The 27636-nt window shown below is 42.9% G+C and overlaps 1 protein-coding gene and 2 long non-coding RNA genes across 3 annotated transcripts in view; 2 read left to right on the forward strand and 1 right to left on the reverse strand.

Annotated features, from left to right (window-relative positions):
* Positions 1 to 41: 41 nt before the first annotated feature.
* Positions 42 to 5527, forward strand: gcsha (glycine cleavage system protein H (aminomethyl carrier), a). The gene is made up of 5 exons (XM_021571992.3): positions 42 to 276; positions 490 to 569; positions 1151 to 1214; positions 3472 to 3603; positions 4529 to 5527. The coding sequence occupies exons 1-5, from the start codon at positions 72 to 74 to the stop codon at positions 4624 to 4626; spliced, it is 579 nt and encodes a 192-aa protein (XP_021427667.2). The 5' UTR covers positions 42 to 71; the 3' UTR covers positions 4627 to 5527.
* Positions 5528 to 5636: 109 nt separating this feature from the next.
* LOC118942024 (uncharacterized) lies at positions 5637 to 6691 on the reverse strand. The gene is made up of 2 exons (XR_005037881.2): positions 6054 to 6691; positions 5637 to 5803 (listed from the first exon to the last, which is right to left on the reverse strand). It is a non-coding gene; the product is annotated as an uncharacterized LOC118942024 (long non-coding RNA).
* The window catches only part of LOC149985230 (uncharacterized), a 40774-nt gene continuing 19711 nt past the window's right edge, over positions 6574 to 27636 (forward strand). The window contains exon 1 of the long non-coding RNA XR_016488332.1: positions 6574 to 6717. This is a non-coding gene — a long non-coding RNA (uncharacterized LOC149985230). The remainder of the gene's footprint in view (positions 6718 to 27636) is intronic.

Consider the following 27636-nt stretch of genomic DNA (forward strand, 5'->3'; position numbering starts at 1 on the left):
CGCCACAAGTATTTGTATCCGAACTTCCACCACTTTGTGCCCTGCTGAACTCGCCCCAAGTGGCATCCGTGATGATGACGTCTAATAAACGTGACAGCCACTGCAGTTGTAAAGACGCGACGAAAATGGCTACGTGTGTAATGCTACGTTGCCTGTCTTCCAACTTTACCTCTGCCATGCCCTTTCTCTACAGTTCGGCACAGATAACTCCCTCTCGGCTGGTATCCAGGGCATATGTACTACGGACTCTGTTCACTACCACCCGACTCTCATCAGGTACTTGGTTGTGGACCTCGCAACACAGGTGGCTAGCTAACACGCTAACGTTAGCTAGTTCATAACAAGGACGTTCTTGTTTTGCATAGCACGGACATAACGTAGCTAGTTAGCTAAGCGTGTAGATTAGAAGTAGACGAATAACTGTTTTTAGGTTTGTCGATTTATGTGTAGCTACTCGAACTAATTGCAATTTTCGCCTGAATTCCACAGCTCTTAAATTCACAGACAAACACGAATGGATACGAGTAGAGGGAGAGGTAGGGACGGTTGGCATCAGCAAATTTGCTCAGGTGGGTTGTTCTCGAGGCATGCTATCACTAGTTCTTAAAGACATGTTTCGGTACCTGAGTGACAAAGAAATTATTTAAACCTGCTTTGGGCTGGATGTGTCAATGTGTAGTTCATACATGCAAAATTAGTCTTACCTCAATTAGCCATGAAAGTGACTTTTCTTGAATCTGTGCCATGCCATGTTCACTACATACCCTAGCAATTAGAGTTGTAGCCAATGAGCTTCTTCAGCCCCTCGCATTTGAGTGACAACTAACAAAAGGCCTGCCCAGCGATATCCAAGGAGTTTGCAGGGTGGACACAGCAGAGAAGGGGAGCAATGATGTGTTGCACATACGTGACCTAGTATGCAAATTTCGTGGACCTCTTTTGGCTTGTGAGTGCTAATTTCAGAACTACTGGCTAAAAAGTATACACAAGTACTGGACAATCTCTTTAAGAGCCCCATTGGGACCTGTGGTCTTCTTACCAACCCACTGTTAGTATATGTTGTGGCGCTTCCAACACATCATGGATCATCAGTGTTGTTGGGACTGACATGTCTCATTTAATTGGTAAAATCTAAATCTGTGTCCTGCAGGAGGCTCTAGGAGATGTGGTGTACTGTGGACTACCAGAGGTTGGCACACAGCTGGCACAGACTGGTAAGCAGCAAATCAAATTAGCAGATGTTAATGCGAGTGTAGCAATGCTTGTGCTTCTAGTTCCGACAATACAGTAATAACCAACGAGTAATCTAACCTAACAATTTCACAACAGCTACCTTATACACAAGTGTAAAGGGGTGAAGAATATGTACACAAAGATATGAATGAGTGATGGTACAGAACGGCATAGGCAAGATGCAGTTGGTGGTATAGAGTACAGTATATACATATGAGATGAGTAATGTAGGGTATGTAAACATTATATTAAGTGGCATTGTTTAAAGTGGCTAGTGATACATTTTTTTACATGTATGGCAGCAGCCACTCAATGTTAGTGGTGGCTGTTTAACAGTCTGATGGCCTTGAGATAGAAGCTGTTTTTCAGTCTCTCGGTCCCTGCTTTGATGCACCTGTACTGACCTCACCTTCTGGATGATAGCGGGGTGACCAGGCAGTTGCTCGGGTGGTTTTTGTCCTTGATGATCTTTATGGCCTTCCTGTGACATCGGCTGGTGCAGGTGTCCTGGAGGGCAGGTAGTTTGCCCCCGGTGATGCGTTGTGCAGACCTCACTACCCTCTGGAGAGCCTTACGGTTGTGGGCGGAGCAGTTACCGTACCAGGCGGTGATACAGCCCGACAGGATGCTCTCGATTGTGCATCTGTAAAAGTTTGAGTGCTTTTGGTGACATTTCTTCAGCCTCCTGAGGTTGAAGAGGCGCTGCTGCACCTTCTTCACCACGCTGTCTGTGTCGGTGGAACAATTCAGTTAGTCCGTGATGTGTACGCCGAGGAACTTAAAACTTACTACCCTCTCCACTACTGTCCCGTCGATGTGGATAGGGGGGTGCTCCTTCTGCTGTTTCCTAATGTCCACAATCATCTTTGTTTTGTTGACGTTGAGTGTGAGGTTATTTTCCTGACACCACACTCCGAGGGCCCTCACCTCCTCCCTGTAGGCCGTCTCGTCGTTGTTGGTAATCAAGCCTACCACTGTAGTGTCGTCTGCAAACTTGATGATTGGGTTGGAGGCGTGCATGGCCACGCAGTCGTGGGTGAACAGGGAGTACAGGAGAGGGCTCAGAACGCACCCTTGTGGGGCCCCAGTGTTGAGGATCAGTGGGGTGGAGATGTTGTTACCTACCCTCACCACCTGGGGACGGCCCGTCAGGAAGTCCAGTATTCAGTTGCACAGGGCGGGGTCGAGACCCAGGGTCTCGAGCTTGATGACGAGTTGGAGGGTACTATGGTGTTAAATGCTGAGCTGTAGCATTCTCACATAGGTATTCCTCTTGTCCAGATGGGTTAGGGCCATGTGCAGTGTGGTTGCGTCGTCTGTGGACCTATTGGGGCGATGAGTATATTGGAGTGGGTCTAGGGTGTCAGGTAGGGTGGAGGTGTTATGGTCCTTGACTAGTCTCTCAAAGCACTTCATGATGACGGAAGTGAGTGCTACGGGGCGGTAGTCGTTTAGCTCAGTTAGCTTTCTTGGGAACCGGAACAATGGTGGCCCTCTTGAAGCATGTGGGAACAGCAGACTGGATAAGGATTGATTGAATATGCCTGTAAACACACCCGCCAGCTGGTCTGCGCATGCTCTGAGGCTGGGGATGCCGTCTGGGCCTGCAGCCTTGCGAGGGTTAACACGTTTAAATGTTTTACTCACGTCGGCTGCAGTGAAGGAGAGTCCGCAGGTTTTGGTAGCAGGCCGTGTCAGTGGCACTGTATTGTCCTCAAAGCGAGCAAAGTTGTTTAGTCTGTCTGGGAGCAAGGCATCATGGTCCGTGACGGGGCTGGTTTTCTTTTTGTAATCCGTGATTGACTGTAGACCCTGCCACATACCTCTTGTGTCTGAGCCGTTGAATTGCGACTCTACTTTGTCTTTATACTGACGCTTAGCTTGTTTGATTGCCTTGCGGAGGGAATAGCTACACTGTTTGTATTCGGTCATGTTTCCGGTCACCTTGCCCTGGTTAAAAGCGGTGGTTCGCGCTTTCAGTTTCGCGCGAATGATGCCATCAATCCACAGTTTCTGGTTTGGGAATGTTTTAACAGTTCCTGTGGGTACGACGTCGCCAATGAACTTGCTCACCGAATCAGCGTATTCGTCAATGTTGTTGTTTGACGCAATGCGGAACATATCCCAGTCCACTTGATCGAGGCAATCTTGAAGCGTGGAATCAGATTGGTCGGACCAACGTTGAACAGACCAGAGAGCGGGAGCTCATGACCTGGCCTATCGCTGTCCTCTTTTTAGATGAATTTGGAGCATTGGAGAGTGTGAAGGCAGCCAGTGAACTGTACTCTCCTCTAACCGGGGAAGTAACAGAGGTCAACCCACTCCTGGCAGACAACCCCGGCCTCGTCAACAAGTCCTGCTACAAAGACGGTGAGCACACACACCCGCCCACAGACATACAGTGAGCTCCAAAAGTATCCGGAGGGTGACTTTTTTTTGCTGTTTTGGCTCTGTACTCAATAACTTTGGATTTGAAGTGATATAATGACTGAGGTTAGAGTGCAGACTGTCCGTTTTAATGAGGGTATTTTCATCCATATCGGGTGAACCATTTAGAAATGACAGCATTTGTTAGACGCACAAATATACAAGAAATGTGTGCTTCTGTAACTTTCTCACTTATTTTTCACAATTCATTCAGGATTATCCGTAATCATGGTAGCATCCACATTAATGTAGAAGTGTTTCGAAACATTCTTATTTACAATAAAAGTCACTCCAAAATGACTACCATTCATTTCTATTGGGCACAAAATAATCTGAAACGCAACCAAAACAAACAACAAATGCATCCAACAAATTTGTAGAGTCACAAGCTTAATGTAATCATTGCGTGTTGTGAATGAGACCAAATACTTAACTTTGGACTACTTTAATACACATAGGTGAATTTGTCCCAATACTTTTGTTCCCCTAAAATGGGGGGGGAAGAGACTGTACAAAAGGTTAAGTAATTTCCAAACGGTCTACCAATATGGATGAAAATACCTTCAAATTAAAGCTGACAGTCTGTAGTTTAACCTCATAGTAGTTGTATCATTTCAAATCCAAATTGCTGGAGGACAGAGCCAAAACAAAATTGCTGGAGGACAGAGCCAAAACAAAATTGCTGGAGGACAGAGCCAAAACAAAATTGTCACCGTCCCAATACTTTGAGCTCACTGTATATGCATACACTAGTCTAAACGCATTCTTGACACGCACACACACACATATCAGTCATTATTTTAGAAATAATATTCAAACAAGGCCTGTGACTAGGCTCACCTCTGACTTGTAATCCTTGCTGGGACAGGATGGCTGATGAAGATGACCATTGCTAACCCTAAGGAGCTGGATGCTCTGATGGATGAGAAGGCTTATGAGAGATACATCAGATCCATAGAAGACTAGCATCGCCTAGACGCAACCCTCATCACCCCCTCACCTGCCTAGCAATCCCTACTAGAGAGGAAGTGCACCAGTTGTGCCGGGACTCAGATGTGACACTACACCGGGAAACCACCAGAAACGCCAGAGAAGCAGCAGAGCTCATCCATGTTGACTTGCCAGTGTTATTGTGGTCTGAATGTTAAGTCTTTAGTGTACTGGTAATGACTATGACCTAATGGGGATTTTGGTAGCAAACGTCTTACACATGTGGCATGACGTACTGTACATGGCTGATGTAGAGTGATACTGTACGAGTCCTGATGCATTCTCTGGCTGAATCTCAAGTCTTATCCTTGATTCCTTGTGTCCTTTCTCCACCTCCTTAAAACAGAGGGTTTCATTATGTTTTGAGGAGTTAAGGACACAAAAGAATTGAGGAAAATACTTTAAGATTAATCCTCAGTCTTCCACTCAAAGCCTTCCCCAAGCACAGGGGATGAGGAACTTATGCTGCATTCATAATTAAGTGAGAAGTTGTTAATTATACCAGTTGGATGTATTCACATGCTTTTAACTCATTGAGAAATGGGATGATAGATGAGTTTCCCACTGGTAATTATGAGTTGTAGGGGGGTTTAAGTGGATTTTTCCCAGTTGTGTGTGGTAAATACCACCTTCCCACTTGGTTATGAATGCAGCATCAAGACTGAACACTACTGGGAAAAATAGTGCAATTCTGAGGACTATCAAATACAGCTGTCTGGATCAGTCCATCTGGTAGGGGAGGGGGAAGGGCTAATAATAAAGCACTTTGGATTTGGAGCAGGCTGGTTTCTACTGTATGTTGTTGTGCGTCTGTATGCACAGCATGTACTGGCACTGAAGATTACATAAAAATAAAACTCTTGACTTGCACTTCCTTGTGTGTTTACTTCGTGCAAGTCCTGTCCACTTCATCCCCCCTGAGTACTTTTACTGAGATGTCTGTGTAGCCTCTGATACTAGTTTGGAAAGACGGCACTTAAAGATTGTATTTTTCATTAATGTTTATATTTGCTTGAATTCCTTAGTACAAATATTGCACTTTAACACAATGACACCTAGTTGGGGGGGGGAGGGGGGGGCAGGTCCACGTACTCCCCAAAATGCCTCCTCACCAACTTCACGTCCTGCAGAGAGAGGCTCGTTTCCTCCAGATCTGTCAGTGTAGAGCAATAAGGGAAGTGTAACACTCACAATTCTATACAGAGAAACACATGAGTTGAGTTAACTTAGGAGCAGGGCTATGGTAGGGTTATGGTAACTACAGTAAGGTTAGGTTCAGGTTATTACAATGAGGTTAGGATAAATCTGGTAAGATAAGGGTAACTATGGTAAGGGTATAGGTTAGGATAAGGCTGTTGCTCTTGTCTTACTGGTGTGGTGCAGTATGGAGGCTGGACACTTACAGGGTTTGTGTATGAAGTCATCAGGCACAGCAGCCAGCTCAGGGCACCACGTCCTGGCGTAACTTCCGTTAGGGTCACAGGTCATGGCCGCGTCAACAGGATGCATGACAGTTCCAGTGGTCCAGACCACACATGCCTCCATTCTGCCACATCACGACATTTTTGGCCATGTCAGCATCTACCAGGGTGTCCTACACACACAGTAAAATGTGAATTACACAGACAAAGCTCTATATTCTGGTGTGTGTGTGTTCACCTGGAACCAGCAGTATCCCTCCTGCCATGGTAGATGGAGGTAAACTATGAGGAAAGATAGTTGTTCATCATCTCATATAGCTGTTCATCCATTCAGTCAGCCACAGCTGTCTACTATACGCAGGGGTGGGCAGTTCCAGTCATCAAGGGCCTGATTGGTGTCACAGTTTTTCCCCAGCCCCAAATAACACGCCTGACTCCAATAATCACCTAATCATGAGCTTCAGTTTAGAATGCAATTTGATTAATCAGCTGTGTTTGCTAGGGATGCAGAAAAAGTGTGTGACCAATCAGGCCCACGAGGGCTGGAGTTGCCCACCCCAACCTGTCCTGCCTCTCTGCCGTGCCTTCAGATGATCCTGCTCACTACTCCACCGAAGGGCCTGATTGGACAGAAACCAGGAAGCGAGTGAGTGTTCTGCTTTCATTGGATACAAACCAGGAAGAGGTCAGTGTTAACCCTGCCCTTACCTTGTCTCAGTGGTTCCCAAGGAAGGTCAGGGAACAGTGTTGGCTGCCAGTAGGCCAGGTCCCTCCAGGACAGTTTTCCTATGAACTTGGGGGGTCGTGCCCCTTTCACGTGCCACAGTGAAAAAACTACTGTAACTGTCACTGCCATATTATTTTAAATATCCAAAGTGTATATCTAGAATGAGTCATAATCATCCATGAAAAGACATTGTTAAATGTACATTTCTTTGAATTTTTCATACGTTTTTCGGTTATCAATTCTGGTGATAGTAGGAGAGAATCGAGTAGCCTGGGTCGTCACTAGTTACCACAGCCACAAAGACATAAACCCCGCCTATTTCTGCATTTATTTTCTTAAATTTAGATTTTAAACATAAACTTAACCACACTACTAACCTTATGTCTAGCCTTAAATTATGATCTAAAAGCTATTTTTGTTTTAATACATTTTTATGATATAGACCATTTTTACTTTGTGGCTGTGCTATCTAGTGAAACATAAATGATTGACTCAACAGCTGATCTCTAGTTAACCCTCCTGCTGTGTTCCGGTCTAATTGCACCGATTTACAAGTTTTCTCTCTGAAAAAAAAAGTAGTTTATTTCATCTGATTTTCACAAGGTTCCATGACTTTGTCCACACAGTGCATCTGAACACACAAAATACATTTGGATGATTTTCATAAAATGTAGGTTGCTTTATTTAACTTTTGGTCATTAGAAATGAATGGGTGAGACTACAATTAGTGTATAAATGTGTGTTTGAGCACACACACACACACACCTCATTCCCCTTCTTGGTTTCCATCGCAACCCCCACGGGAAACTTTCCCCAATAGAATCTTTCCCCCACGGGAACCACACCTGTTGGCATTCTCACAAACAATCGCAACATTGTTTCAACTAATATATAGAACTTTTCTCTCAGCTCTGGTATATAAAGCTTTTTTGAGGCCTTGCTCACAATTCATTCTGTGGCCGCACAATGACCAAACAGTATACTGTTTGTGAGGCTCTTGATCATATCTTTGATCATGACACTGGTGAGGAGGAGAGAGTCCTTGTTAAACTTTGACACAAAGTAGTCTGTGATAAATAGCACAATATGTTTCATCTGAGTATTTGTTATAGTCAAAATAATCCATACATTATGTTTTTTTTACTCAAAAACTAGTTGTATGAGCTCAGGTCAATGAGGCCTACAGGCCATAAATAGCAAATAGAAGTTCAAAACGTGTAATGTTCACAAAAACTTAAGTTGATATAAAAATCGAACACAACATTAGGTGATAATATATGTATTATTGTGGATTTATAATCAGCTATAATGGGGTGGTCATTTTGAACCGGGAACACAGAATGAATTACCGTGAAATGAACACAACAGGAGGGTAAACAAACACAGTCCAACACTATTTTGTAATCTGATGCGATGCAATGCAACATTTTGACCAGTAGAGAGCACTCAAGTCTAAAATATGACAGCCATGAGTCATTTTCTACTCTCATGGTGCTCCGGAGCACCCCTCAGCTCCCCTCTTCACACTAAAGACAAATCAAATCATCATAATTATCATCATCGTCCAGTCTAGCCATCCTACAACCTCTCCCACCAACTTTCATAACCTTCATTTATTCTCTTGATCCTCATACTATACTGAAAGGATGCGGGAGAGAGAGAGGGAGAGGGAGTGGGAGAGAGAGATCAATAGTGTTTAGACAGGGTATGTAGTCTCTAAGTGTGTGATCAATAGAGAACAGGGGGAGATTAGCTGGCTTCTCTCTCAGTTTTCCACTAACAGACAGATCAGTGAATGGACCAATCTGCCCTCAGGCTAAACACATTGACCTGCTGTTTCAGTCTTCTGTCTCATGCTATCAATAAAGATCTGTTTTGAATGCATACCTAAGAGATCAAAAAGAGAGACAGAGAGAAAGGTGAAAGGAGAAGAGAGGAGGTGAGGACGGGAGATGAGAGGAGCGCAAGAGAGAGGGAAGGGAGAGAGATAACGAGTAAATGAGCAGACAATATGGTTGCGCTGTAACTCCAAGTCTTTGTCCTGCCAACAAGGCACATGTCCACAGCTCTGACTCCTTAACACACAGGTACACACATGCACGCCCCTATAAAATCACCATAACATCTCCAGGACAATTCATGTAAAGACAGATTAAAAACTAAGTGAGGAGAAACGGGCCACTGGAATAGCTATTTGCAACTCATAAATCATTCTGACACAAAGGCGTACGCACGCACACACACACACACACACACACACACACACACACACACACACACAGTAATTAAACACTGGCTATGTACTCTCTCTTGGTGTAAATCAGACATGCAGACACAGTTATCACATTAGGGAGGTCTGCCATGTAGAAACACGAGGGGGAGGGGAGGGGACCAAACACACATACAGATACACACGATTGCATCCTCCCACAGCAGGAGGAATATTTGTATTTCTTCACCATAACCATAACCATGGTTACAGTACACAAACACATAACCTGAACCATGACATCCCAATTCGGCACTTGGTCCATGATAGCAAAGACTTTCCCATTTCACCTATCCTCTCTCTTGTTCTCTCTCACCCTCACCCCTCTCTCTATCGCTCCGTCTCTCCTCTGTTTTCCCACAGTGGTCGATAGCTCTTTAAAAGCATTGAGTGAATCAGCTGGTGGAGAACAGGAGGACAGAGAGATGCTGAGGGTTTAATGTAGGTAAGCAGGAGGACAGAGAGAGGATGAGGGGTTAATGTAGGTAAGCAGGAGGACAGAGAGAGGCTGAGGGGTTAATGTAGGTAAGCAGGAGGACAGAGAGATGCTGAGGGTTTAATGTAGGTAAGCAGGAGGACAGAGAGAGGATGAGTGGTTAATGTAGGTAAGCAGGAGGACAGAGAGAGGCTGAGGGGTTAATGTAGGTAAGCAGGAGGACAGAGAGATGCTGAGGGTTTAATGTAGGTAAGCAGGAGGACAGAGAGAGGATGAGGGGTTAATGTAGGTAAGCAGGAGGACAGAGAGATGCTGAGGGTTTAATGTAGGTAAGCAGGAGGACAGAGAGAGGATGAGGGGTTAATGTAGGTAAGCAGGAGGACAGAGAGATGCTGAGGGGTTAATGTAGGTAAGCAGGAGGACAGAGAGAGGATGAGGGGTTAATGTAGGTAAGCAGGAGAACACAGAGAGGATGAGTGGTTAATGTAGGTAAGCAGGAGGACAGAGAGATGCTGAGGGTTTAATGTAGGTAAGCAGGAGGACAGAGAGATGCTGAGGGTTTAATGTAGGTAAGCAGGAGGACAGAGAGAGGATGAGGGGTTAATGTAGGTAAGCAGGAGGACAGAGAGATGCTGAGGGGTTAATGTAGGTAAGCAGGAGGACAGAGAGAGGCTGAGGGTTTAATGTAGGTAAGCAGGAGGACAGAGAGAGGATGAGTGGTTAATGTAGGTAAGCAGGAGGACAGAGAGAGGCTGAGGGGTTAATGTAGGAAAGCAGGAGGACAGAGAGAGGCTGAGGGGTTAATGTAGGTAAGCAGGAGGACAGAGAGAGGCTGAGGGGTTAATGTAGGTAAGCAGGAGGACAGAGAGAGGCTGAGGGGTTAATGGAGGTGAAGAGAAACATGAAGAACACATCACTTCACTGCCAGGTATCAGAGCTGAAGCCTAGCTATAAAACAGGGAGAACACATCACTTCATTGCCAGGTATCAGAGCTGAAGTCTAGCTATAAAACGGGGAGAACACATCACTTCATTGCCAGGTATCGGAGCTGAAGTCTAGCTATAAAACGGGGAGAACACGTCACTTCATTGCCAGGTATCAGAGCTGAAGTCTAGCTATAAAACGGGGAGAACACGTCACTTCATTGCCAGGTATCAGAGCTGAAGTCTAGCTATAAAACAGGGAGAACACATCACTTCATTGCCAGGTATCAGAGAAGAAGTCTAGCTGTGATGTATGCTCGACGGGACCACCTAGCCCTATAGCAACCGCCATAGCAACACACTCTGCCATCTACGTGAACAGCATAATAAGATTACAGGAATACACACACACCGTCAGAAGCAGAAACATTAACATACACACACCGTCAGAAGCAGAAACATTAACATACTGTACACACACTGTCAGTAGCAGAAACATTAACATACTGTACACACACTGTCAGTAGCAGAAACATTAACATACTGTACACACACTGTCAGTAGCAGAAACATGAACATACTGTACACACACCGTCAGTAGCAGAAACATTAACATACTGTACACACACCATCAGAAGCAGAAACATTAACATACTGTACACACACCGTCAGTAGCAGAAACATTAACATACACACACCGTCAGAAGCAGAAACATTAACATACTGTACACACACCGTCAGTAGCAGAAACATTAACATACACACACCGTCAGAAGCAGAAACATTAACATACTGTACACACACCGTCAGTAGCAGAAACATTAACATACTGTACACACACCATCAGAAGCAGAAACATTAACATACTGTACACACACCGTCAGTAGCAGAAACATTAACATACTGTACACACACCGTCAGTAGCAGAAACATTAACATACTGTACACACACTGTCAGTAGCAGAAACATTAACATACACACACCGTCAGAAGCAGAAACATTAACATACTTTACACACACTGTCAGAAGCAGAAACATTAACATACACACACTGTCAGAAGCAGAAACATTAACATACTGTACACACACCGTCAGAAGCAGAAACATTAACATACTTTACACACACTGTCAGTAGCAGAAACATTAACATACTGTACACACACCGTCAGTAGCAGAAACATTAACATACACACACCGTCAGTAGCAGAAACATTAACATACTGTACACACACTGTCAGAAGCAGAAACATTAACATACTGTACACACACCGTCAGTAGCAGAAACATTAACATACTGTACACACACTGTCAGTAGCAGAAACATTAACACACACACACTGTCAGTAGCAGAAACATTAACATACTGTACACACACTGTCAGTAGCAGAGACATTAACATACTGTACACACACCGTCAGTAGCAGAAACATTAACATACTGTACACACACTGTCAGAAGCAGAAACATTAACATACTGTACACACACCGTCAGAAGCAGAAACATTAACATACTGTACACACACCGTCAGTAGCAGAAACATTAACATACACACACCGTCAGAAGCAGAAACATTAACATACTGTACACACACCGTCAGTAGCAGAAACATTAACATACACACACCGTCAGTAGCAGAAACATTAACATACTGTACACACACTGTCAGTAGCAGAAACATTAACATACTGTACACACACCGTCAGTAGCAGAAACATTAACATACTGTACACACACTGTCAGTAGCAGAAACATTAACACACACACACTGTCAGTAGCAGAAACATTAACATACTGTACACACACTGTCAGTAGCAGAGACATTAACATACTGTACACACACCGTCAGTAGCAGAAACATTAACATACTGTACACACACTGTCAGAAGCAGAAACATTAACATACTGTACACACACTGTCAGTAGCAGAAACATTAACATACTGTACACACACTGTCAGTAGCAGAAACATTAACATACTGTACACACACCGTCAGTAGCAGACACATTAACATACTGTACACACACTGTCAGTAGCAGAAACATTAACATACTGTACACACACCGTCAGTAGCAGAAACATTAACATACACACACCGTCAGTAGCAGAAACATTAACATACTGTACACACACTGTCAGTAGCAGAAACATTAACATACTGTACACACACTGTCAGTAGCAGAAACATTAACATACACACACCGTCAGTAGCAGAAACATTAACATACTGTACACACACTGTCAGTAGCAGAAACATTAACATACTGTACACACACCGTCAGTAGCAGAAACATTAACATACTTTACACACACTGTCAGTAGCAGAAACATTAACATACTGTACACACACCGTCAGTAGCAGAAACATTAACATACTTTACACACACCGTCAGTAGCAGACACATTAACATACTGTACACACACTGTCAGTAGCAGAAACATTAACATACTGTACACACACCGTCAGTAGCAGAAACATTAACATACACACACCGTCAGAAGCAGAAACATTAACATACTGTACACACACCGTCAGTAGCAGAAACATTAACATACTGTACACACACTGTCAGTAGCAGAAACATTAACATACTGTACACACACTGTCAGAAGCAGAAACATTAACATACACACACTGTCAGTAGCAGAAACATTAACACACACACACCGTCAGTAGCAGAAACATTAACATACTGTACACACACTGTCAGTAGAAGAAACATTAACATACTGTACACACACTGTCAGTAGCAGAAACATTAACATACTGTACACACACTGTCAGAAGCAGAAACATTAACATACTGTACACACACTGTCAGTAGCAGAAACATTAACATACTGTACACACACTGTCAGTAGCAGACACATTAACATACTGTACACACACCGTCAGTAGCAGACACATTAACATACTGTACACACACTGTCAGTAGCAGAAACATTAACATACTGTACACACACCGTCAGTAGCAGAAACATTAACATACACACACCATCAGAAGCAGAAACATTAACATACTGTACACACACCATCAGAAGCAGAAACATTAACATACTGTACACACACTGTCAGTAGCAGAAACATTAACATACTGTACACACACCGTCATTAGCAGAAACATTAACATACTTTACACACACTGTCAGTAGCAGAAACATTAACATACACACACCGTCAGTAGCAGAAACATTAACATACTGTACACACACCGTCAGTAGCAGAAACATTAACATACTGTACACACACCGTCAGTAGCAGAAACATTAACATACTGTACACACACCATCAGAAGCAGAAACATTAACATACTGTACACACACCGTCAGTAGCAGAAACATTAACATACACACACTGTCAGTAGCAGAAACATTAACATACTGTACACACACTGTCAGTAGCAGAAACATTAACATACTTTACACACACTGTCAGTAGCAGAAACATTACTATACTGTACACACACTGTCAGTAGCAGAAACATTAACATACTGTACACACACTGTCAGTAGCAGAAACATTAACATACTGTACACACACCGTCAGTAGCAGACACATTAACATACTGTACACACACTGTCAGTAGCAGAAACATTAACATACTTTACACACACTGTCAGTAGCAGAAACATTAACATACTGTACACACACCGTCAGTAGCAGAAACATTAACATACTGTACACACACTGTCAGAAACAGAAACATTAACATACTGTACACACACTGTCAGAAGCAGAAACATTAACATACTGTACACACACTGTCAGAAGCAGAAACATTAACATACTGTACACACACTGTCAGTAGCAGACACATTAACATACTGTACACACACTGTCAGAAGCAGAAACATGAACATACTGTACACACACTGTCAGAAGCAGAAATATTAACATACTGTACACACACTGTCAGTAGCAGAAACATTAACATACTGTACACACACTGTCAGAAGCAGAAACATTAACATACACACACCGTCAGAAGCAGAAACATTAACATACTGTACACACACCGTCAGTAGCAGAAACATTAACATACTGTACACACACTGTCAGAAGCAGAAACATTAACATACTGTACACACACTGTCAGTAGCAGAAACATTAACATACTGTACACACACTGTCAGAAGCAGAAACATTAACATACACACACCGTCAGAAGCAGAAACATTAACATACTGTACACACACCGGCAGTAGCAGAAACATTAACATACTGTACACACACCGTCAGTAGCAGAAACATTAACATACACACACCATCAGAAGCAGAAACATTAACATACTGCACACACTGTCAGAAGCAGAAACATTAACATACTGTACACACACTGTCAGTAGCAGAAACATTAACACACACACCGTCAGTAGCAGAAACATTAACATACTGTACACACACTGTCAGTAGCAGAAACATTAACACACACACACCGTCAGTAGCAGAAACATTAACATACTGTACACACACTGTCAGTAGCAGAAACATTAACATACTGTACACACACTGTCAGAAGCAGAAACATTAACACACACACACCGTCAGTAGCAGAAACATTAACATACTGTACACACACTGTCAGTAGCAGAAACATTAACATACTGTACACACACTGTCAGTAGCAGAAACATTAACATACTGTACACACACCGTCAGTAGCAGAAACATTAATATACACAGACTGTCAGTAGCAGAAACATTAACATACTGTACACACACTGTCAGAAGCAGAAACATTAACATACTGTACACACACCGTCAGAAGCAGAAACATTAACATACTGTACACACACTGTCAGTAGCAGAAACATTAACATACTGTACACACACTGTCAGTAGCAGAAACATTAACATACTGTACACACACCGTCAGTAGCAGAAACATTAACATACTGTAAACACACTGTCAGTAGCAAAAACATTAACATACTGTACACACACTGTCAGTAGCAGAAACATTAACATACTGTACACACACTGTCAGTAGCAGAAACATTAACATACACACACCGTCAGAAGCAGAAACATTAACATACTGTACACACACCGTCAGTAGCAGAAACATTAACATACTGTACACACACCGTCAGTAGCAGAAACATTAACATACTGTACACACACCGTCAGTAGCAGAAACATTAACATACTGTACACACACTGTCAGTAGCAGAAACATTAACATACTGTACACACACTGTCAGTAGCAGAAACATTAACATACTGTACACACACTGTCAGAAGCAGAAACATTAACATACTGTACACACACCGTCAGAAGCAGAAACATTAACATACTTTACACACACTGTCAGTAGCAGAAACATTAACATACTGTACACACACTGTCAGTAGCAGAAACATTAACATACTGTACACACACTGTCAGTAGCAGAAACATTAACATACTGTACACACACCGTCAGTAGCAGACACATTAACATACTGTACACACACTGTCAGTAGCAGAAACATTAACATACTGTACACACACCGTCAGTAGCAGAAACATTAACATACACACACACCGTCATTAGCAGAAACATTAACATACTTTACACACACTGTCAGTAGCAGAAACATTAACATACTGTACACACACCGTCAGTAGCAGAAACATTAACATACTGTACACACACTGTCAGTAGCAGAAACATTAACATACTGTACACACACCGTCAGTAGCAGAAACATTAACATACTGTACACACACTGTCAGAAGCAGAAACATTAACATACTGTACACACACTGTCAGAAACAGAAACATTAACATACTGTACACACACTGTCAGAAGCAGAAACATTAACATACTGTACACACACCGTCAGTAGCAGAAACATTAACATACACACACCATCAGAAGCAGAAACATTAACATACTGTACACACACTGTCAGAAGCAGAAACATTAACATACTGTACACACACTGTCAGTAGCAGAAACATTAACACACACACACCGTCAGTAGCAGAAACATTAACATACTGTACACACACTGTCAGAAGCAGAAACATTAACATACTGTACACACACTGTCAGTAGCAGAAACATTAACATACTGTACACACACCGTCAGTAGCAGAAACATTAACATACACACACTGTCAGTAGCAGAAACATTAACATACTGTACACACACTGTCAGAAGCAGAAACATTAACATACTGTACACACACCGTCAGAAGCAGAAACATTAACATACTGTACACACACTGTCAGTAGCAGAAACATTAACATACTGTACACACACTGTCAGTAGCAGAAACATTAACATACTGTACACACACCGTCAGTAGCAGAAACATTAACATACTGTAAACACACTGTCAGTAGCAAAAACATTAACATACTGTACACACACTGTCAGTAGCAGAAACATTAACATACTGTACACACACTGTCAGTAGCAGAAACATTAACATACACACACCGTCAGAAGCAGAAACATTAACATACTGTACACACACCGTCAGTAGCAGAAACATTAACATACTGTACACACACCGTCAGTAGCAGAAACATTAACATACTGTACACACACCGTCAGTAGCAGAAACATTAACATACTGTACACACACTGTCAGTAGCAGAAACATTAACATACTGTACACACACCGTCAGTAGCAGACACATTAACATACTGTACACACACTGTCAGTAGCAGAAACATTAACATACTGTACACACACCGTCAGTAGCAGAAACATTAACATACACACACACCGTCATTAGCAGAAACATTAACATACTTTACACACACTGTCAGTAGCAGAAACATTAACATACTGTACACACACCGTCAGTAGCAGAAACATTAACATACTGTACACACACTGTCAGTAGCAGAAACATTAACATACTGTACACACACCGTCAGTAGCAGAAACATTAACATACTGTACACACACTGTCAGAAGCAGAAACATTAACATACTGTACACACACTGTCAGAAACAGAAACATTAACATACTGTACACACACTGTCAGAAGCAGAAACATTAACATACTGTACACACACCGTCAGTAGCAGAAACATTAACATACACACACCATCAGAAGCAGAAACATTAACATACTGTACACACACTGTCAGAAGCAGAAACATTAACATACTGTACACACACTGTCAGTAGCAGAAACATTAACACACACACACCGTCAGTAGCAGAAACATTAACATACTGTACACACACTGTCAGAAGCAGAAACATTAACATACTGTACACACACTGTCAGTAGCAGAAACATTAACATACTGTACACACACCGTCAGTAGCAGAAACATTAACATACACACACTGTCAGTAGCAGAAACATTAACATACTGTACACACACTGTCAGAAGCAGAAACATTAACATACTGTACACACACCGTCAGAAGCAGAAACATTAACATACTGTACACACACTGTCAGTAGCAGAAACATTAACATACTGTACACACACTGTCAGTAGCAGAAACATTAACATACTGTACACACACCGTCAGTAGCAGAAACATTAACATACTGTAAACACACTGTCAGTAGCAAAAACATTAACATACTGTACACACACTGTCAGTAGCAGAAACATTAACATACTGTACACACACTGTCAGTAGCAGAAACATTAACATACACACACCGTCAGAAGCAGAAACATTAACATACTGTACACACACCGTCAGTAGCAGAAACATTAACATACTGTACACACACCGTCAGTAGCAGAAACATTAACATACTGTACACACACCGTCAGTAGCAGAAACATTAACATACTGTACACACACTGTCAGTTGCAGAAACATTAACATACTGTACACACACTGTCAGTAGCAGAAACATTAACATACTGTACACACACTGTCAGAAGCAGAAATATTAACATACTGTACACACACTGTCAGTAGCAGAAACATTAACACACTGTACACACACTGTCAGAAGCAGAAACATTAACATACTGTACACACACTGTCAGAAGCAGAAACATTAACATACTGTACACACACTGTCAGTAGCAGAAACATTAACATACTGTACACACACTGTCAGAAGCAGAAACATTAACATACTGTACACACACTGTCAGTAGCAGAAACATTAACACACACACACCGTCAGTAGCAGAAACATTAACATACTGTACACACACTGTCAGTAGCAGAAACATTAACACACACACACCGTCAGTAGCAGAAACATTAACATACTGTACACACACTGTCAGTAGCAGAAACATTAACATACTGTACACACACTGTCAGAAGCAGAAACATTAACACACACACACCGTCAGTAGCAGAAACATTAACATACTGTAGACACACCGTCAGTAGCAGAAACATTAACATACTGTACACACACTGTAAGTAGCAGACACATTAACATACTGTACACACACTGTCAGTAGCAGAAACATTAACATACTGTACACACACTGTCAGTAGCAGAAACATTAACATACTGTACACACACCGTCAGTAGCAGAAACATTAACATACACACACCGTCAGTAGCAGAAACATTAACATACTGTACACACACTGTCAGAAGCAGAAACATTAACATACTGTACACACACCGTCAGTAGCAGAAACATTAACATACTGTACACACACTGTCAGAAGCAGAAACATTAACATACTGTACACACACTGTCAGTAGCAGAAACATTAACATACTGTACACACACTGTCAGAAGCAGAAACATTAACATACACACACCGTCAGAAGCAGAAACATTAACATACTGTACACACACCGGCAGTAGCAGAAACATTAACATACTGTACACACACCGTCAGTAGCAGAAACATTAACATACACACACCATCAGAAGCAGAAACATTAACATACTGTACACACACCGTCAGTAGCAGAAACATTAACATACTGTACACACACTGTCAGAAGCAGAAACATTAACATACTGTACACACACTGTCAGTAGCAGAAACATTAACATACACACACCATCAGAAGCAGAAACATTAACATACTGTACACACACCGTCAGTAGCAGAAACATTAACATACTGTACACACACTGTCAGAAGCAGAAACATTAACATACTGTACACACACTGTCAGTAGCAGAAACATTAACATACTGTACACACACTGTCAGTAGCAGAAACATTAACATACTGTACACACACTGTCAGAAGCAGAAACATTAACACACACACACCGTCAGTAGCAGAAACATTAACATACTGTACACACACTGTCAGTAGCAGAAACATTAACATACTGTACACACACCGTCAGTAGCAGAAACATTAACATACTGTACACACACTGTCAGTAGCAGAAACATTAACATACTGTACACACACCGTCAGTAGCAGAAACATTAACATACTGTACACACACTGTCAGTAGCAGAAACATTAACATACTGTACACACACTGTCAGAAGCAGAAACATTAACACACACACACCGTCAGTAGCAGAAACATTAACATACTGTACACACACTGTCAGTAGCAGAAACATTAACATACTGTACACACACTGTCAGTAGCAGAAACATTAACATACTGTACACACACCGTCAGTAGCAGAAACATTAACATACACACACTGTCAGTAGCAGAAACATTAACATACACACACTGTCAGTAGCAGAAACATTAACATACTGTACACACACTGTCAGTAGCAGAAACATTAACATACTGTACACACACCGTCAGTAGCAGAAACATTAACATACACACACTGTCAGTAGCAGAAACATTAACATACTGTACACACACTGTCAGTAGCAGAAACATTAACATACTGTACACACACTGTCAGTAGCAGAAACATTAACATACTGTACACACACTGTCAGTAGCAGAAACATTAACATACTGTACACACACTGTCAGTAGCAGAAACATTAACATACTGTACACACACCGTCAGTAGCAGAAACATTAACATACTGTACACACACTGTCAGTAGCAGAAACATTAACATACTGTACACACACTGTCAGTAGCAGAAACATTAACACACACACACCGTCAGTAGCAGAAACATTAACACACACACACTGTCAGTAGCAGAAACATTAACATACTGTACACACACTGTCAGTAGCAGAAACATTAACATACTGTACACACACTGTCAGTAGCAGAAACATTAACATACACACACTGTCAGAAGCAGAAACATTAACATACTGTACACACACTGTCAGAAGCAGAAACATTAACATACACACACTGTCAGTAGCAGAAACATTAACATACTGTACACACACCGTCAGTAGCAGAAACATTAACATACTGTACACACACTGTCAGTAGCAGACACATTAACATACTGTACACACACTGTCAGTAGCAGACACATTAACATACTGTACACACACCGTCAGTAGCAGAAACATTAACATACTGTACACACACAGAAACACACAGTGGAGGTTTGGTTCATATTCCAGAGCCTGATCAAACACTCAGCTGTTGGTTTTGTGGATCACTGTAGGGATGTTTAGAGAGCAGAAATAGAGAGAGGAAGAGAGGAGGGAGAGGAAATGAAAATAGAGGAGAGGTGAGGAGAACAGAGGTTGGATATGAGAGACCATCCCCTTCTGGATGCTTTGAGAGAAGGAAGGGGTGGAGGGGACAGGAAGAGAAAGAGGACATTAGAGAAAGAGAGAATAAAGGAAGATAGTCATAGCTGCAGGAAGATTTTAGGGGGGGGGGGGATATTTTGTCCACTCAAACATTAATAAAGCCCTAGTTCACACAAGACTCATCTATTTTTTTTCATTATTATTATTATTATTTTCAATTTGTCAGGGGGTGCTGCAGCACCCTCAGCACCACTACTTCCTGTGGCTATGAAGATAATACAGAGGCTTGAGAAAATGAGAATGGAAAAGGAGATGGATGGAGGGGAGAGAAAAGAAGATAAATTAGAAGGGAGAGAGGATGAAGGAAAGGAGGGAGAGGATGGAGGATGAAGGAAAGGAGAGAGAGGATGAAGGAAAGGAGAGAGAGGATGGAGGATGAAGGAAAGGAGAGAGAGGATGGAGGATGAAGGAAAGGAGAGAGAGGATGAAGGAAAGGAGAGAGAGGATGGAGGATGAAGGAAAGGAGAGAGAGGATGGAGGATGAAGGAAAGGAGAGAGAGGATGGAGGTTGGAAAAGAGAGAGAGGCTGAAGGAAAGGAGAGAGAGAATGTAGGTGTGGAATACTGGAGGATAGAACAGAAGATAGAATTCCTCCCCCTCCAGCCTTGCATAAATTACACATTTCATTTGCATATTCACTACTTTCACTACATGACTACATACATGATATTCATTAGCATAATAACCATGTATTATAGTAAGCTTTGTTTGACGATAAAGGATAGTTTAAAGGAAAAACAATATGAGGAAGGGAACAACACAAGGAAGTGTGTGTGTGTGTGTGTGTGTGTGCATGCGTATGTGTGTGGGGGTATGTTTGTGCGCGTGTGTGTGTGTGGGTATGTGTGTGTGCGTGTCTGCGTGTGCGCGTGTGTGTCTGTGTGTGTGATCTGGGATTCCATTCCTGGATTCCTGGTGCATGTGTTTATTGTGTGCTGTGCGTTATATATACCCCAGAGGGAGGGGGTAATCAAACTACCTTCAGGGCTTCAGCTGAACTCAACACACAGGGAGCTGGGAAGTGAGAGACAAAGAGACAGACAGAGACAGATGGAGACAGAAAAACAGAGAGGCAGACAGAGACACAGACACAGAGAGACAGAGATATATATAGAGGGAGAGACAGAGAAAGAGGCAGGGAGATATTGAGGGAGGGAGGGAAAGAGGGCGGTGGATAGAGGAGCTGCGAATGAGGTTGGCACGGTGCCATCCACTCAGGGCTGGTTCCCACACATTGGCATGTGGAGGGTGGTGTAGAGGGGCCAGGATAAGGAACAGAGAGACTCTTTCACATTGCTACACCAATGCCCAAAGACAGACAAGGTGCTCAGATGTAGAGGTCGTCATTGCAAAAAAATTGTTCGCAATTGACATACCTGTGTAAATGAAGGTTAAAAAAAGATAAAGAGGAGATGCAGAGGATGAAGGAGGACATAAGGAAGAGCCTTTGAGACCCCTGGAGGGTAGCCGAAACAAGACGACTAGATCCAGGAGGATGAGGAGAGGAAGTAGAGAAATTAGGGTGAAGACGGAGGGAGGAAAAGGAGGACGATGAAGAACATGGACTCTGCCGGGCGATTTGAGAGGCACATTAATGGCAGCTGGCATTCAGAGGACAGGCACCATACCATCAACAGTCTCCACTCCCTCCATCCTCCTCTCTTTCTCTGCATCCATCGCTCTCTCCTCCCTATGCCAGCTAGTGGATGACATGCCAGCCAGCTGCTGTGACACGCTCGAAAACAACGGAGCTAGCAGCAGAGAAATGTCTCGTTCGGAGAGAGGAGATTCACTAGAGAGGATTCATCGCTATTCAATGTTTGTTTGTTTGTTGGATTGTTTGGACAAATCTGTCCAGGAGTGCCAGGGCAATGGTTGACAGCTTCCCAGCGATGGCATCTTTCATCGGGGGAGGCAGACCAAGAGTTGGCACTACACCAGGGGAGAAAGACAGAGCGTTGGCACTGCACCAAACACAACACAACACAACAGATGCTTACGGCCGCTAACAGGCTGGTTAAATACTAAAGAAAGAGCTTTCTTTTTTGCTTATGTGACCGACGGGTTCGAACCTGGGGATCAAGCGTTTTAGTCCGCTAAGTCAATGCAACTCTTCAGACGGGATCAAACGTTTTAGTCCGCTAAGTCAATGCAACTCTTCAGACGGGATCAAACGTTTTAGTCCGCTAAGTCAATGCAGCTCTTCAGACGGGATCAAACGTTTTAGTCCGCTAAGTCAATGCAACTCTTCAGACGGGATCAAACATTTTAGTCCGCTAAGTCAATGCAACTCTTCAGACGGGATCAAACGTTTTAGTCCGCTAAGTCAATGCAACTCTTCAGACGGGATCAAACGTTTTAGTCCGCTAAGTCAATGCAACTCTTCAGACGGGATCAAACGTTTTAGTCCGTTAAGTCAATGCAACTCTTCAGACGGGATCAAACGTTTTAGTCCGCTAAGTCAATGCAGCTCTTCAGACGGGATCAAACGTTTTAGTCCGCTAAGTCAATGCAGCTCTTCAGACGGGATCAAACGTTTTAGTCCGCTAAGTCAATGCAACTCTTCAGACGGGATCAAACATTTTAGTCCGCTAAGTCAATGCAGCTCTTCAGACGGGATCAAACGTTTTAGTCCGCTAAGTCAATGCAACTCTTCAGACGGGATCAAACATTTTAGTCCGCTAAGTCAATGCAGCTCTTCAGACGGGATCAAACGTTTTAGTCCGCTAAGTCAATGCAACTCTTCAGACGGGATCAAACATTTTAGTCCGCTAAGTCAATGCAGCTCTTCAGACGGGATCAAACGTTTTAGTCCGCTAAGTCAATGCAGCTCTTCAGACGGGATCAAACATTTTAGTCCGCTAAGTCAATGCAACTCTTCAGACGGGATCAAACATTTTAGTCCGCTAAGTCAATGCAACTCTTCAGACGGGACCGAAATGTCAACAACAACCAACAACCAGTGAGTGGCAAAGGAACAATATCCTCATGAACCCAGGAGTACAGCAATAAGGAAAGGGATGAGACTGCAACTTTCTCTGTACTAGTACCTCCCTCTCTTCTCTCAGTATCTGCACCGCTAAGCAGCAAACACTGAACCCCTGTGTTGGAAATGGCATCTCCTACACTCTTAGAAAAAAAGGGTTCCATAAGGGTTCTTCGGCTGTCTCCATCTGAGAATCCTTTTTAGTTCCTTTCTACAGAGGGTTCTACATGAAACCCAAAAGGGTTACACCTGCAACCAAAAGGGTTCTACCTGGAACCAATAAGATTCTTCAAAGGGTTCTCCTATGGGGACAGCCAAAGACACCTTTTAGGTTCTAGGCTTCCTTTTAGGTTCTAAGAGTGTATGGTGCATCAGACTGAGGGAACATTTACAACAGAAGAATAATGAGATCGTCTTAAATATGGTGGCCTGTTATGGATTTCAAGTTCACAGAGAAAACAAGGATGGAGGAATCAATGAGAAGATGGATTTTGGGATACACCATGTGTGTTATTTCCGTACCAGCCAGATTGCTGCAGTCCAAAGGCCAGATCACAGACACAAGCAGAACCAGGCAGTAGGCGCTGCTGTATGTGTGTCTGGTTATCTCCTCTGTTGATAATGAACAGTGACGGACTAATTTCAACAGCCAATCATAATTAGTGATTTAATCGCTCTGCAACATTTTCCTCACCCTGCTTCCCACCACCTCACCCCAACTCACACCCCTAAACCGTGCCACATGGTTGGACGTGACTGGATATGCTAATGTCTGGAGATTGTGCGTGTAGACAGAGAGAATCTGCCAGGACTAAAAGGGATGTGTGACAGTGTGAGATCACGCAGCAGTAGTTCCGTTTTTTGTTTTTTCTTCACTGGTTATTTGGATTAATCATGATTGGTTGAAGACGGGCTTAAACTGCTTCACCTTAGCTAGTTTGCGTGTGTGTGGGGGGGGGGGAGGGGGGGGCTTTGGCTGAGAGTTTCGTTTTGAGAGGGTGGAGACTTCCTTTTTGCCAGAACTCAATTTCTAACATGTATGTGCACAGAAGTGAATCGCATTGCAGCTGACCCAATTACCTGAGATTTTATTTATGGGTGCACAGAGATTATCTGGAGACTAACGAGCAGTGGATCAACCTCTTCCCTCTCTTCATCCCCTCGCTCCTTCTATCCCCTCCCTACCACTCATTTTACTCCCGCCATCTCTCCCTCCCTCCAGACTCCTGTGGGATCTTAATTAATCGCAGCCTTCATTATGCAAATACAGTGCAATAAACGACAGGAGAGGAGGAGCTAGACACAGTCTAATGGAGGGAGAGGTGGGGGAGGGAGAGATGGAGAGGGGATGCAAATCTGGTTTTACCTACAGTATGATCTCACCAATACCATTGAACATGTTCTGATAAAGGATTGGTACATGTTTATAGCAGAACACAAGACTATAGTGTCATCTCTCCATCAAGCACCTGCTCTCCCCAGACTGTTGGCCTAATTCTGCTTCAAGCACACAAGGAATATATGTAATACTTGCAGAAGCTCAGCAGCCAACGCCATCTTAGTTTAATCATCACACAGGATCATAGGGTTCATGCGAATTTCATTTGCATATCATTAAACGGTGAGACTCATTTGGAGCGGCCAGCAGGAATGGGGTTGGATGAAGAAAAAAAAGCATCTCGTTATTAAACAGCAATGTTTTATAGTCCGCCAGCCAATCCATTTCATTTGGCTGTAATTAAAATGTGTCAGAGACAATCAATCATTCTAACAAGGATATTACCAGCATCTCAATCTGGAAGAACACTTGATACTGGAAAGGAACCTGTGTATGGAGCGTAAAAGTATATTCCCCCATAACACATCCAGTATACTGTATGTGGCACAGGAAGTTGGTGGCACCTTAATTGGGGAGAACAGGCTCGTATTAATGAGAGGAGCGGAATAGGTGGAATGGTATCAAATACATCAAACACATATTTTCATGTGTTTGATGCCATTCCATTAAGGCCGTTCCAGCCATTAATATGAGCTGTCCTCCCCTCAGCAGCCTCCTGTGGTATGTGGTTTACATTACGATTGCCTTTCAGTTTCCCTTCTCTGAACTGTGGAAAGAGGTGAAACACACATAAAGAGTCAGATGAAGTCAGATGTCATATCTCAATGATGCCACAATGGCGTTAGCACTGTGTGTGAGTGTGTCTGTGTGTGTGTGTTTGTGTGCATGCGTGCGTGAGTGTGTGCGTGCGTGTATGTTTATGCGTAAAACACTCTTTACCATAAGCGATGTAATTAGACTGCTGATCTTTTTGCATGCAGATCAGTTTGACAGCATGACAATTGCTCAAACCTGACACACACACACACCCCCATGACCCACCCCCTATCATGGGCAGCATGTGGTGTTGTCTGTGGGCAGAGTGTATAAGGATTAGCATAATGCAGGGTGAGTCTGTGTAACAGCCACGGTGACGCGTGCTGAACTCACAGTCCTGCTGTTGAGCATTCAAATCTCGTAATGGATGTAAAGTAGCTAGCTACCTAGGAGAGGGGTATGTGTGTTGGGGGTGGGGCATAACAATGAAAAAAGGCATAGATAGATCAAATGTAGACATAAGAAAAAAGTATATTTGAGTGAACTAACCCATTTAAGATGCTCCTAAAAGCAGACAATTCTGGCAATATAGAGCCTTCAGATACTGCGGGGAGAATGTGTTCCAGAACATTCACATTGTAAATAGACTTTTACCAGGCTCTCTCTCCCATATGATTGATTAGAACAGCCTGGCGACCATTATAAAATCATTAAGAAGATGGATAGAGAGCACATCTTCTAATAAAAACCGCTCTATACCTGATGAACCACTGAACAAACTCTTCCTCAATGACATTCACTGATTACTGCCCTACAGTGTGTGTGTGTGTGTGTGTACTATTAATACTGTACTCCATTAGTGATATGACTATTGCAGTATAGTATTCCAGCAATCAGTTTACCATCAGGACTGTGTCTGTACTGGGATTACTAGTAGTGAATAAAAACATACACTGATAATGTGAAACACACACACTGAGAGAAATCATGGAAAAGCATCAGCCAGAGGAGGGGTTGAGGCTGGGGTGGGGGTGTTATCAGTGAAAACAGGGTCCTGTCTCTTTAACTGGTGGCTGCGCTGAAGGACTCATGAATAAACATTAACTTGTTCCTCTGCTCACACAGAACCAATCTAAATCTAAATGAGCCTACATACACACCAATACCAATGACATTATAACCCTTCTGCCGCCTCCCCCCCCCCCCCCCCCCCACTGATGCTCTAGTGTATGACATTACAACCCACTATCCCTCCTTAAAGTAACCTCCCCTGTACCCCCAACAGCATTAAAAATACGTACACGAGTAGGCAATAGCATTATATCCCCTACTCACACATACACCCTCCCCTTCCTTCAACCCCCCTCCCCCAGCCCCACTTCCAGCATCATCAACAGCAGCAGCAGTATAATTCATGTGAGGTTATTAATATTCATCATATCATTTTGTCACAAAGGAAAGTAATCTGGCTGAATGTCACTGACGTAATTAATGAAC

This window comes from Oncorhynchus mykiss, chromosome 2 (genome assembly GCF_057628025.1).
Source record: "Oncorhynchus mykiss isolate SJ-2025 chromosome 2, ASM5762802v1, whole genome shotgun sequence".
Classification (NCBI taxonomy): Eukaryota; Metazoa; Chordata; class Actinopteri; order Salmoniformes; family Salmonidae; genus Oncorhynchus; species Oncorhynchus mykiss.

What these genes read in the sequence shown, in the direction of transcription:
- gcsha (XM_021571992.3), top strand. Translation starts at nt 72, where the DNA reads ATGATGACGTCTAATAAACGTGACAGCCACTGCAGTTGTAAAGACGCG. An exon ending in TACCACCCGACTCTCATCAG is followed by an intron (nt 277 to 489) that starts GTACTTGGTTGT and finishes TGAATTCCACAG; the next exon opens with CTCTTAAATTCACAGACAAA. An exon ending in CACACAGCTGGCACAGACTG is followed by an intron (nt 1,215 to 3,471) that starts GTAAGCAGCAAA and finishes TCCTCTTTTTAG; the next exon opens with ATGAATTTGGAGCATTGGAG.